At 34.6% G+C, this 14517-nt stretch overlaps 1 protein-coding gene across 1 annotated transcript in view; it reads left to right on the forward strand.

Annotated features, from left to right (window-relative positions):
* Window positions 1-14517, forward strand: part of ttbk1b (tau tubulin kinase 1b) — a 39918-nt gene that overhangs the window by 14524 nt on the left and 10877 nt on the right. Inside the window, exons 8-13 of the mRNA XM_056476959.1 lie at window positions 81-173; window positions 328-453; window positions 2427-2581; window positions 2694-2901; window positions 5065-5240; window positions 7722-8226. Coding sequence (XP_056332934.1) covers window positions 81-173; window positions 328-453; window positions 2427-2581; window positions 2694-2901; window positions 5065-5240; window positions 7722-8226 — 1263 coding nt within the window. The remainder of the gene's footprint in view (window positions 1-80; window positions 174-327; window positions 454-2426; window positions 2582-2693; window positions 2902-5064; window positions 5241-7721; window positions 8227-14517) is intronic.

Consider the following 14517-nt stretch of genomic DNA (forward strand, 5'->3'; position numbering starts at 1 on the left):
AATCCGCTTTAATAAATCTAAATAGGTGGCCATAATGAACTACAGTGACAAATAAATACTCTGTTCTTGGTTTTTAACAGGAAATGGGTCGTCATGATGATTTGTGGTCGTTGTTTTATATGCTGGTAGAGTTTACCGTTGGACAATTACCATGGCGTAAGATAAAAGATAAGGTAAGGCAATCAGCCAGTGACTATGAGCATAATGGGACTGAATTGAGTCAATTAACCCTTGCTGTGCTCAGTCCTAAGAGCTTTTGTGTAAAATATTTAAGGCCTTCAGAGTGTTTTTGTTGTTAATAGTGTATGTACTGTGTCTGATGAACAGGAGCAGGTGGGACAGATTAAAGAACGCTACGAGCACAGGATGCTGTTGAAACACATGCCTGCAGAGTTTCATATCTTTTATGATCACGTGCTGGATTTGGATTATTTCACCAAACCTGATTATCAGGTAAACCTATACATACAATGCAATACAATATAAATGAGTTTTTCTTTGCGTATGGCATGATGTTGTCAGAAAAGCAGTTGGATCATGTACACAGTTTACAGTTTTTCTCAGTGGCTTTGGTGCATTTCTCACAACACTATTTACATTTGCACAACAGTTCATGCATTTCTCAAAACAATTAGTCAGTTGAGCACATCATAGTAGCAGTTTCTCATTCCTTCCAACAAATTGCAAATGCTTTTGGACATGCATCAATTGCTTTCATACAACTCTCTGCTGTTTTATAACATTATCATTTGCTTATGTCATGTCAGTCAAAATTAACTAAACATGTGAATACTGAATAGTCATTCCATATAAAACTAATAGTCCTCATTTCATTACTTGAGTCATAACATACAAAAATGTTGAACTAGTTGTCAAAATCTGTCAAGCAAATTTTAAATCTTTTTTTCCTGAAAATGTCTTCTAAATTGAACAATTTTATGAATGATTTACAGAAATATGTATGTTGTAGGTTCAGTTACAATATGTACTGCTATATAGTTTACAGTTGTGCACAGCTCTACCCAAAGGAAGTTTGTTTGTTATAATAAGGGTGCATTTATTCTTCTGCACAATGCTGTGAGTAAATTAGAATTGTAAAGAGCATACGTAGTAAAAATGTGAAACATACATATTCAGTGTCTTGTACTCAGATACCTTACTAAATGCATCGATGTGTAACTTTACTGTAGTTTTCAAATGGCGGTGCAAATAGTATATAGTGCTGTCTCGAGCATTTTCAGGAAGTGTCACCAAAGTTTTTTTGCATTGGAAAAAAATGTACAGAGTAAACTGTCATAATATAAAACATTACAAAGCCGTTTAACTATATTGTTCATAAACAATGGTGTCAGGACTTTTCATCTTGATGACATTGACCCTTTCATTGACATGAATACTTGCTTTTGAGGAATGAGCTATCCATTTTGAGCAAGTGACATGCTTTTGCAGGTTATCAATTAGGTTTTGCAGTTTGCACTAACTGTTTTGAGAAATGCATTAACTGTTGTGTAATCAGAGGTAAAACTGCAGTAATTTTACAAATGATTTTAAAGTAAATGCTGTTTTTTTTTATCAAATAATCCTGCAAAATGCATCATGGTTTCCACAAAAAGCAGGCAAATATATATATATATTTTTGATCTTGGATAATCAGAAATGTTTTTTGTGCACTAAATCAGAATATTACAATGATATTTGAACAATTGTGTGACACTGAAAAGTGAAGTAATGGCTGTTGAAATTTCAGCTTTGCCACAAACACAAGAACGAATGAAGGAATAAATGAACGAACGAACATTTTAAGTTGCAATATTGACACCATTATGTTTTAAAATGTTTTCAGCTATTTTAAAAATGTAATTAATTGTTATTAAATAATTGCTGCCTTGATTAACATAAATTGGACATTCAAAAAAAGGTCAACATTTTGAATTGCTATGTACACATGTTAAATTATGCATTTAAATTAACATACTGTTCATATAAATATACTATATGTATACTAAGTTAGGCGGCACATAACTGGTTAGCAAGAAGGTCGCTGGTTCGATTGCCAGCTGAGCTAGTTGGCATTTCTGTATGGAGTTTGCATATTCTCTGTGTTTGCGTGGGTTTCCTCTGTGTGCTCCGGTTTCTCCCACAGTATTGGGTTGAATTGGATTAACTAAATTGGCCACAGTGTGTGAGTGTGAGTAAATGTGAGATGTGTATTTCCCAGTACTGGATTGTGACTGGAAGGGCATCCACTGCATAAAACATATGCTGGAATAGTTGGCGGTTCATTCCGCTGTGGTGACCCCTGATAAGTAAGGGACTAAGCTGAAGGAAAATAAATATATACTAAGTTTATGATGCTTTCATTATTTGTTCTAGCTGTTTTAAATAAAAAAATAATTTTCCTCTCTTTTCTCTTACCTCTGATCTAGTTGCTGATGTCAGTATTTGAGAACAGCATGAAAGACAGGGTGATAACAGAAAACGAGCCTTATGACTGGGAAAAATCTGGAACAGATACGGCACTCCCTACCAGCACACACACACCACCACAGCAAAACACAAGGCAAACTGCTGCCATTGTGGGGTACGTTTAGGCACACACACTTTTACAAGAATATTACACTTGAGTGGAATTCTAAAATGAAACTGGATTGACTGTTTTGTCCTCTAAAATGGCCCTGAATTGTCTCTCTCAGGGTGGTAAATGTGACTCTGGTACCCGGTGAACTACCGAGGGAAAACACTGATGATGTTCTGCAAGATGAACACCTGAGTGATCAAGAGAATGCTCCACCTGCTTTAATACCCAGCAGGCCTAGTGAACCGGCTCCAGCCGCACCTGCAGGTGAACCATGGGATGAAACTGATTTCAATCGAAACCAACTCAGGATCAGCATTAGTAAGGTACTATTGTCAGTGTTCAATGTCAAATAATTTAATAGGATCTGGGGAGGAATTTTATGTCAATTAAAGAACAATTTCACTTTCAAAATATGTATTTCCTGAATTATTATTTTTTTTTTTTTACTCAATCTCTTGTCAGTTAAAATCATTTCTTTCATTCATCAGTCAAAAAAAAAAATTAAGAAATTAAATTTTTAATGAAAAATTTCAGCATTTTTCTCCATGCAGTGAAATCTATAGTGCTCAGTGGTTTTGATCTTGGAAATTGCAGCCTTAAATGACACTATTAGGGCTTTTCCTAGCAAAAACGTTATTTTCTTTAAAAAAAAAGTACAAAATATTAAAATCTATACTTTTTAACCCCTAAAGCTCTGAGGTGCGCAGCTAAAAAAATGCATGTATTTATGTAATCCCACTAAAACAGGGGTGTCAAACTGCTGCCTTGCACAGTTTAGTTCCAACCCTGCTTCAACACAGCCGCTGAAGGGCTGTTTCTCAATTCCAAGAATGCAGAGAACGGACTTGCGTTCTTGTGAAGACTGGTCTTCCCAGGTCACCTCGGAAGAACAAACTCAGAAGACCGTGAGAACAGAGAACGCATCCTTTGAGAAATGAGATGCTGCGTTCTTCCCTGGTTCTACCTGATGGTCACATGACCTTCACGTGTTTTTGAAAAAGAAAATTATTTTAACATTACAGCATTGATACAACGATTTATTGTTTTTTTTCTTTTCAATGTACAGTTGAAGTCAGAATTATTAGCCCCCCTTTGATTTATTTATTTATTTTTTGATTTTTAAAAATATTTCCCAAATAATGTTTAACAGAGCGAGGAAATTTTCACAGTATGTCTGATAATATTTTTTCTTCTGGAGAAAGTCTTATTTGTTTTATTTCGGCTAGAATAAAAGCAGTTTTTAATTTAAAAAACATTTTAAGGAAAATTATTAGCCCCTTTAAGCTATATTTTTTTCGATAGTCTACAGAACAAACCATTGTTACACAATAACTTGCCTAATTACCCTAACCTGCCTAGTTAACCTTATTAACCTAGTTAAGCCTTTAAATGTCTGTTTAAGCTGTATAGAAGCGTCTTGAAAAATATCTAGTCAAATATTATTTACTGTCATCATGGCAAAGGTAAAATAAATCAGTTTTTAGAGATGAGTTATTAAAACTATTATGTTTAGAAATGTGTTGAAAAAAATCTTCTCTCCGCTAAACAGAAATTGAGGGAAAAAATATAAACGGGGGGTAATAATTCTGACTTCAACTGTATATAACATGCACAAAACCCTTACAAATTTACTTTGCAAAATACAAATAAAATAGATTTCAATACAAATTTCAGCAAATAAACACCCTTAAGATTTTCATGTTAGTGTTTACTTTCACTGTCTCATTTAGGGAACTTTAATAATAAATCTATATAAAATGCTGTGCTTCACACATCCTTTCTTGGGTCGCAATGACTTCTGGGACCTCAAACTGATCGGTGCTCATGTTTGCATTGGTTCGTCCTCGATGCCAAGAAAACATTCTGGAACTTTCATGCGTCCTCTGTTCTTGCGGTCTTGAGTCTTAGAACTGAACTTTGGCGGTTAATGATGACGTTACACGAGAACACAAAGATGCAAGTTTGCTGAAAAACGCATATTGATAAACGGTCAAGGACTTAATTAGTCTGACCAGGTGTGTTTATTAGGGTTGGAAATAAACTGTGCACAGCTGCGGCCCTCCAGGAATTGAGTTTGACACATTTGTACTAAAAGGTCAAGTGTGACATACAGTATACAGGATTACTGACCCAGTGTGGAGAAGAAAGACTCCTCATAAGTTGTTGCATGTGGAATAACACCAATGAGTATGTCATTCTGTCTGTTTATTGTTTAAAATGATCCTTTCTTGTGCTTTAAACAGACTGAGTCAGTTAAAAAGTTTAGCTTTCTTAGCATGGATCATAGAGTCTTTGTTGCTGCACTGAAACTGAAATTTGAAAGTTCAATGCATTGAGTACTATAGAAGTCCACTCAATTTCTTTAATGACTTAAGAAACAAATATATAAACATCTTGGATGAAAAGGGGGTGAGATTTATCATGAAATGTGTATTCTGGGAATGAAATACCTACTTTTTAGTTTTTAATTCTGTTTTTTTTCCTAGACGCAAGTAGCAACAGAGGACGGAGAGGAGCCTGCTGGAGGAGGGAGGTCTGTTTCTCCAGCCAGGGGTGGGGAAGGTGATGCTCAGGCTCGTCCTCCAAGGTACCGGAGAGTCAACAGCCCTGAATCAGAGCGTCTGTCTGGTGCAGAGGATAGAGGAGATGGTGCAGATAAACGGTGAGGAGAGCGAGAGCTTTAAAATGGATCACTCTGTTCCTCTGGCTGACATTTAGCATTTTTAAAGGTCACTCGACTGCATGTGTCTTGTTAGTGAGGAAAATACTCAATAGTGGCTTTTTTTAAAGGAAGAAAGCATGTAAAGTTTTTGTTTTGACATTTATATGATTATAATAATCAGATCGGGATTACTAGAAATAGATATTAGGATTTTAAATGGAATAAACTTTGATTGTTTTTAACAGTTTCTAAACTAATTGTTATAATGATTTATAATCATTTGCATTTCAGCTAATTGTTCCAAACAACAAATTTTGAACACATTTGAGATTACAGTACTGTATCTGACTTAATCAGAAATATTGCTGAATCACAAATACGATAAAACTATTGATATTTTACTGTAATTGTAATTTACGCACTTTGAGCTGCAGTTTGTGGACAAACATGTTATTGGAAAAATTAATATTAACATTTTTATTATGATTTTATGCTCAACAGTGCTGCACCTTTTTGAAAATACAGTAAAACAGTAATATTGTTAAATAGAAGAATTGTTTTCTTATTTAATATATGCAAAATGTACATTTTGATGGTAAATACAGTATTTTTCAGTCTTTGCTGCAGACTTCAGTTTCACACGATCATTTAAAGTCATTAAGAAGCATATTGAATTCTTGATGTTTGTTGAAAACAGCTTGTTCTGCTTTTTGTGGAGACCATTATACCATCGAACCCCTATTTTTTTCCTCAGGATTCTTTTAATAAGTAGAAAGTTCAAATTCAAAAGACAAACTTATTTCAGAGCTCCCACAGATCGTGGAATTTCTGGAATATCATAGATTTTTAAAAGTAAGGGATTTCTAAATTTTTTTCAATATGTAAATCAAAGAATATCAGGGACTTTTGTTTGTCACTTTTTAAATGTTAGTTCTCATTTAGCGAAGTGTAATGTCTAAAACATCATTTTTTAGCACACTGTTTTGCACATTTTGCCTGTTAGTTAGGCTATTTTTCATTTTATTCCTTTCCCGGTCATCAACTGGCAGTCACTTAAGTCAAATGAAATCACCAGGCTATACTTGTTAACAAAGGCAAACATGCCAGTAAAATGTAAATTTCAAGAGCTGTGGCTACAAATTGACCACTTCAAAGACTGGGAGTTGAACAGCATTCTTTTGTTTCTTTTAATTTCATTTAATTTCTTTTCAAACACAGAGGTAAATTACCCATTGTTGTGCTCATAGTGGCTATTGAATTCACAAAAAAATATATGTATTCAAGCTTGAAGAATTGTAATATTACGCAAAGCACAGCAACGCTCTGTTTTTCTCTTCATTATAAGACATGGAAATTTAGCTTTTTAGTCTGTGAAAGCCATGGAAAAGTCAAGGATTTGTACACACGACTAAGATTAGGGACCCTGTTATTTGAAATAGAAATCTTTTGTAAAATTATAAATGACTTTGCTGTCACTTTGAATTCAACTCTGAACAGTTGACACAATGTAATGCATCACTGCTGGAAAAAAAGTATGAATAATATATAGTTTGAAATCTATATGTTTATATATGAAGTACTGTGCAAAAGTTTTAGGCCAACATTAAATTTGTTATTTTACTAATGGTATAATAGATATATGTGTTCCGTTACCATATAACCAGTCGTAAGTGTACATTTTTGGTCAGTTTTTTTTTTGCGATTTATACAGGGTGAATAAATTATCATTCAGTTGATGTATTCTGTTTGTTAGGAATGGAGTTAGGTTAGATTAGAATTTGAACTATTTTGGTTTAATTGTTTAAGACGCATGAAAAACAATTAAGACGTTTAAGATGTCCTGGTTTAAGCTGCATTTTACCAGTGTTTTTTTTATGTTAGCAATATTGTCTGAATTGATGGAATAGTGAATGTAGAAAAGTGCAGATAAGTTTTAATTCATTATGCCATTCCTTCTGGAAAGGACTTCAGTGGTAATAAATTTCATTTTCAGTAAGATAACAATCCACTAATTGCAGTGAAATCCTATTTAGAGAAAGAAAACAGCTGCTGAAACACAGACAGTCATGAAATGGCCTCAACAGAGTCCAGATCTAAATATTATAGAGGCTGTATGAGATCACCTGGACAAAAAAAGAAAGATATGACACTCTAAACCTAAAGAAGAACTCTGGAAGGTGCTAAAAGAAGCCTGCCGTTACACAGCACATTGTTTCAGAAAATGTCAGGACAAATACAACAAAACAGTGCCAAGGGAAGCCACATTAAACATAGACTTTTGCTTAAAGAGGAAATGTTGTGCTGTTGTTGTTTATTTAGTACATATTTCATCTATTTTCTGTTTGTTTTTTAAAAAAAAGACGAATTGATTATTTATTGTGCAAAAGTCTTAGGCCAACAAAGCTGCTTCAGTGCTTAGGACTTTTGCACAGTACTGTACATATAAATAATAATATATATTTTGTGCATGTTTTTTATCAGCTCTCGTCTGGACATGCTGGGCTCTCCATCCAGGCATGTCTACTCTTCTCAGCCTGCTCAGATGCTGTCCTTAGAGGCTGGACAGGGAGAAAGGCTGGCCGGCGGCCGTCATGATGTCTCTGCAGACGGCGACCAGGAGGCCCACAGCAATGCCTTCATCCGCTCAGTCCCTCTGGCAGAGGAAGAGGACTTCGACAGCAGGGAGTGGGTGATGATCGATAAAGAAACTGAGCTGAAGGACTTCCTCCCCGGGGCAGAACCAACAACCTCAGGCACCACAGATGAGGAACCTGAGGAATTACGGCCCCTCGAGGACCACGAGGAGAGGAGAAGGAGAGTGCATGGAGGAGCTGAAGCTGTGGTTCGACCCAAAACGCAGCGAGGGATGATGATTGTAGCAGAGGAGGAGGGAGCGGGGCCGAGTCCTGGTCATTCATCCTGTCACACGCTGCCCCGTTCCTGCCCGAGAAGAAGAGAGTCGGAGCCGTTTGGACCTGATGGACCGGTAAGACAAACCTGAATGTGTATGTGTGTGAGCATGTGTGTTTATATGGCTCATCCTGAACTCTTTCAATGTTTGAGGATATTTGGCTCCATGATAACATGATCATGAAAGCTTAAAGGGATTGTTTACCCAAAACTACAAAAAAAAATGGTTTAACTCTTTAGACATTTACTCACGCATACAAAAAACCTGATATTAATTCCAAACCTTCTAATCCAAAGCATTTTGTTAAATCTTCGAAAGAGAAAAAAACGTAAATTATTGCTGAATTTGAGTCCCAATCTGATCATTATATTTTCTTAAGGCATTGTTTAATTTTATATTTACTCAAGTTATTAAAATAAAATTACAGTAGTAATTCAATCCAATGTTTATGTTGACAAATGCTTTGTTTATTTTTAAATATTTTTCTTAATGCATCAAACTAAATGACTGTTTCTTCTGTTAAATACCAGGGTGTGTGCAGGGTCTTAAAACGTCTTAAAATGTCTTAAATCTCAAAAACTACATTTAAGGCCTTAAAATGTCTTAAATCTACTGAAATATTGTGTTGTAGGTCTTAAATCTTTTTCAAAATGTCTCAATTTTCCTTTGTTCATGTATAACTACTAAATCTGGCCTCTATAATTTTTTATTTAAATATTTAATTGTTAACTATTTACCACAATGCTTTAATTACTTTTCTTACAATAACATTTGTTTAAAAGTTCTGCATGTATTTACTGCTGAGGATACTGACCTGACCTATATTTTTATTATTAAATTATTATTATTGTATTATTAAAAGTATTAAATTATAATCATTTTTTGATAGGGCAAGTGAAAATTTTTTTACAACTTGCATATTCAAAAAAATCCTTAGCATTTAGCCCTGTATAAGGCAAACATTTCCTTCATAATGGTCTTAAAATGTCTTAAATGTCTTGGTGAAACCCTGGAACACAAAAGTAGATATTTTGAAGAAAGCTGGAAACCATTGGCTTCCACAGTATTTATTTTTCCTACTATGGATGTCAATGGTTACAGGTTTTTTGAAATATCTTCTTTTTGTTCTTCATCAGAAGAATGAAACTATTAAAGGTTTATAACCACATGAGGGAGAGTAAAATAGTGATAATTTTCATTGCTTTGGGTGAACTATCCCTTTAAGTTCAGTTTGAATTATATTGTCTCACTTTGTCACACTGCAGTGTTCTGTGAGTAGCTTCTTAATAAAGTCAATGTGTGTTTTAGTTTAGTTCATTCTAGTTCTGTAATGTGACATGTCTGCTTAAGATAAGATATCCAAACGTTAAAATCATGAGGATTCATTTGGAAAAATATTTACATTTGGTTTTCTGATTTCATATTGACTTTAAAAGCTTTTTAGCACAAGGCTTTTAAGTACCAGCATCGTCTGATCTATGTCTGTAAACTGGCATAGATTGAATTGTTGTTCAGTTCTTATGTGTTAATGACTGAATTATTGTTTTTGTGGGCTTGTTCCATCTATGTGAATAAAAACATAGATGATATTTTCTTTTGAGTTAACATTATTAAATGGAATAGGTCTGGAATACTTTAATCAAGTTTAATATTAATACACTACTGTTCAGATGTTTGGAGTCAGTAAGATTTCTTCCCCAAAAGATTTTTGCTATTTTGAAATATCCGTCGAAGAAGAATTGTTAAACAATATATTACTACTTCAACAAAAATTATGTAGACTACTTTTTTCATTATTGATAGTAATAAATATTTATTGAGTATAAAATCAGCATATTGGCTTGATTAATAAATGATCATGCGACACTGAAAACTGAAGTGATGGCTGCTGAAAACTTAGACAGGTAAAGGTGACATAGTCGAGTAGAACAAAAGCATGTGCAGCTTCTGTGACATTAACATCTATCTCAACTCAGATTTGAATTGCAGGTCATATATTAACATTCATTTAGTCAATAGCTTTTGTAATATCTGTGTATATAGGTTGTGCTTAAGCCAGAGGTATCATGATATACTAGTATTTACTCCATGCTGCTGAATATTTGTACATCAGTACAAGTAATACTCATAAGTTTCTGTCAACTTGTATTAGCATATGTTGGTAACACTTTATTTTGATGGTCCATTTGAGTATTAGTAGACTGTCTGCTTAATATCTGCTGATACTGCTCCTTCAACAGACATTTAACTGACTATAAGAAACTTTGCAAGTACATGTCAACTTACACTAACCCTAACCCCAACCTAACAGTCTACTTATAATATAATGAGAATTAGTTGGCATGTGTAGATGCAATGTCACTTAAATTCAACAAATGAACCATCAAAATAAAGTGTGACCTATATGTTTTTGTATGTGAGGGATTGTATGCACCATTGATTTACAGTACATTGAGTAATCTTGTGTATATATTGCTGAATTGCATGTTTTAGGGTTCTATGTTTGTGTATGTGTGTGTGTGTGTCAAGCTCAACAATTCACAGCCAAGCTTAATTTGCTTTTTGCTCATTCAAGGGTCTGTGTGTACACGTTGGCTCCTTCACAACATGTAGATCATACATTCACCCAATTAAACGTAAGCTTTATCAAGCCTGTCTTTAGTACTCAGACAGATGTGGGTTGGTCTTGTCCTCTAAAACAGTCACAGCACATCTATGTGTTTGCACCAGCCATTTGATATACTGTATCGTTTACCTCCTGTTTTTATTGGTGTGTTTTTGTGTGTGCATCACACACAGTCTTAGTAAAAAAACACGCTTTTTTTAAATACATCGCGATTTAGTTTTTTCTCAGCCTGATTCCTCTTTTCCTCCGCTCTTATTGGTCTTTTTCAGTTGGAGGAGGACAGGCCACACCCACATCACTCATTCCCGAGGCCCGCCCATTTGAGAAGACTGGCGTCGTATGTGTTTTCCTCCACTACCATGGACACAGAGCCCTTCCCCCATGACCCCGCCCTTGGGGGAGCGGCCATTCAGCGCAGTCGCTCAGCTGAAAGCAGCCCCGCCCACCGCCATGCCCATCGCAGACATGCCCTGTTGCCAGGCAACCCCAGAGCCCGGCATTCTGTACTAAACCTACCACGCCTACACATTCAGCAAGTGCTGGCAAAACTTATGAACAAGACATGATTCGCCCACCATCAATGTACACTGACGCGCATGTGCGATGGCATTTTAATAGAAGGAGAGCGCGCGTGCCCACTTTTGTGCCCATGGATGAACAAAATTCAATACAGACGCTTGGGCAATAAACTTGGTCTGTGATTGTGAGATAAGTGGAGTGTGAGTGTGTGTACGTGTGTGTGTAAGCAATATTTGCTTAAAGTTATTTTAGTATCATTGAGTTGGATTGTTGGAACATTTAATTTTTGTTTGAATTATTTTAATATATTTAAGTATTAAACTTATTAAGTATGAACTTAAAGTATTAAGTTAAACTAAATGAAAATGAGATACATTTCCTTGGTGTCTAGCAATATTATATTATATTATATTATATTATATTATATTATATTATATTATATTATATTATATTATATTATATTATATATTCTTTAGTAAACTTTTATTTTATGAATCAAAATATTTCAGTTCTATGATTTATTTTAGTAATCTATAATAACCCTGGGAAATATGAGAAGTTAAACTGAATTCTAAACTGGAATTTGTTATTGGAAATTTGAATTTAAAAGGATAATTCACTCAAAAATGTCTATTTTGTCATAATTTGCTCAATTTCATGATGCTTCAATTTGTATGAATTTCGTGGAAAACAAAGAAAGATATTTTGAAAAAAGTTTGTTTTTTTCCCCTTAAAGTCAAAGTTGTTTTAGACTGTGTTAACTTTGACTAAACCATTCTTCAAAATATCTTCTTTTATCTTTCACAGAGTAATGAAAGTAATAGTTTGGAGAAAAATCATGACCTTATTGTCATTTTTGAGTGAACTATCCCTTTAAGCACTTGAGACAGAAAGAGAAATTAGTTTTCTCCTAAACAAAGCAATTCTGTACAATGCTGTAAGATGTATTTACTCATAGAGACATTGTACACTACAGTTTTTTTTTTTTTGTAAAAAAAGAAACTAGAAATACAAAAACACATTTTTATCTCTTTGGAGGATATTTCATGTAGAGCTGCTGGTGTCTGTTGGGACAGACACATTGACTAAAGTGATGGGAATATCATTATAATTGTGTTTTACTGTTGCTTTGATCCTCATGAACGCTGTCATATTCTGTGTGAAAAGACGGATGTAATGCAGGCTGGATAGTGTAATTAGGTTTTCAGGGTTGAATGTCATTGAATTGCAATGAATGTTGGCCAAAAGCAGATGGGTAAAATGGTGTGTCCTCCTGCTCTGTGTTCACAGAGGACATCAGAAGGACAGTCAGTGCTTGCTATGCTATTTTTTGCACAGTCTGTTCGCATCAATATGATCTCAGCACATATAGAACCTGTCAAACTCCACAACATGCACCTCCAGGTGGGATGAATGGCTTTCTTAAGCAAGCATGACAGAATGCGAATCTCTTTATATACATTCTTATAGATGTCTCTCTTAGCCGAGAAAAGGCATATACAATCTAACAAGAGTTGAAAAAATGATCAAGTTGATTGATCCTCTGTCATTTCAAAGAGAGTATTTTTCCCTTTGGAAAAGTAAAATAGTGAACAGAGTATTAGGTCTATGTTTAAAGGGATAGTTCACCCAAAAATGACAGTTTGCTGTTAACTTGCGCCTCAATTTATACAAGATATGTTTGTTTTGCCTGTATTTCTTTTTTCCTCACAGAAACTTCGATTTGCATTTTAAGAATCACCAAGACCACCTCAGGTTTTTTATTTTATACTGTTTGCTGTGGTCCACTTATAATATAATCAAGATTTGTACATCAAAATGCATCATAATTTAGAAGTAATCGACTATTTTCTGTACTCTTTTTGACCCTGATCATCAGAATGCTCTGTTTGAATGGGCGGAGCTGATTGTAGATACAGAAGTAAAAGCTCACTGCTGTGATTGGCTGACAGTTTTGCATATTAAACAGGGATAAACAAGCAGCAAGGTAGAAGTAAACTTCAATCTTCTTTGGAGGCGGAGCTTATCCACCCTATTACATCATAGAGTAGAATGTTTCAGAACTTGTGGTTTTGTTAGACTGCCTTCAATATAAACAAATGTTAGAGGAACCACAAAGTGTTGAGTTCTGAATCTAACAGAATGTTTTTTAGTAATATGACCTATTACATGTCAAAACAGCAAGGGAATTTTAGTTTTTCACTCTATGACCCCTTTATTGTATTACTGGAAAACAAAATGTAATCTTAAATGTCTTATATGATCTGGTGGTCAGAAAATGAACACGTTTTTGGGTGGACTGTCCCTATAAATGTTGTGCCCCTGGCTAAAACTATGTGGACGTACATTTCTTTTTAACGAATACGGCTGTTTCAGCTGGATCCTTTAGATTAATTGTGATTTCACATTTGTCTTCCGTATTAGCTATAAAAATATATATAAAGATGATTACAGAAACATATGCATACTGTTTTTAGACAAAGTGAAATTAAGATCTGTTTGAACTTAAGCTGTTTTATCTGAGGGCAAGCAAGACATAAAATTGGGATCCTACATGTCATGATATTTGACTTACAGTGAGTAGAAAAAGAACAAAGTTCTGGAAGACATCTGTTAAATATATTGAAGTGCAATAGAGCTCAAGGCAATAGGTGTGTAAAAGGAAGACTGAGCCTCTTTCTTTGGTTTTGTCACACATGCATTAGTGGTTCGATGAACATATGCAGATATTTGAACTTGACTATAATCTATCATTCAGCAAATGAATGTGCCATTTTTGTTCCTGTCCATCGACTTGACATGCTACTTCAGCGTTTGAAGTCATAGCAGTCACATAAATCAGTACATAAGCTTTTGAATGCAGAAACGCAGCATTGGTGTCATTGAAATTAGTTTGCACATTGTGTCGTAACCAGGCACACAGCGTATTAGACTTGTTGGCTGCTTCATTTTTATTTCTGGTTCAAAAATCTGCTTCACATAACTGTACTGTTGTTGACATCTTATGCTTAGAACGTTAGCATTTTATTTATAAATTTAGTTTAAATCATAGTCAATTTCTTTGTGGTTTGGTATATGATTTTTATTTTTGGATAGATATGTTAGTTTTGCCTGGCAAAGACACAATGTTAGATATTCACTTTAAAACAAAGTAGCATTAACACTTTGAAATCAGTTCAGCTGAGATATACATGGATCTTTTGGGAGGAAAACAAAAAGAT

This window comes from Danio aesculapii, chromosome 17, assembly GCF_903798145.1.
Source record: "Danio aesculapii chromosome 17, fDanAes4.1, whole genome shotgun sequence".
In the NCBI taxonomy this organism is placed as follows: Eukaryota; Metazoa; Chordata; class Actinopteri; order Cypriniformes; family Danionidae; genus Danio; species Danio aesculapii.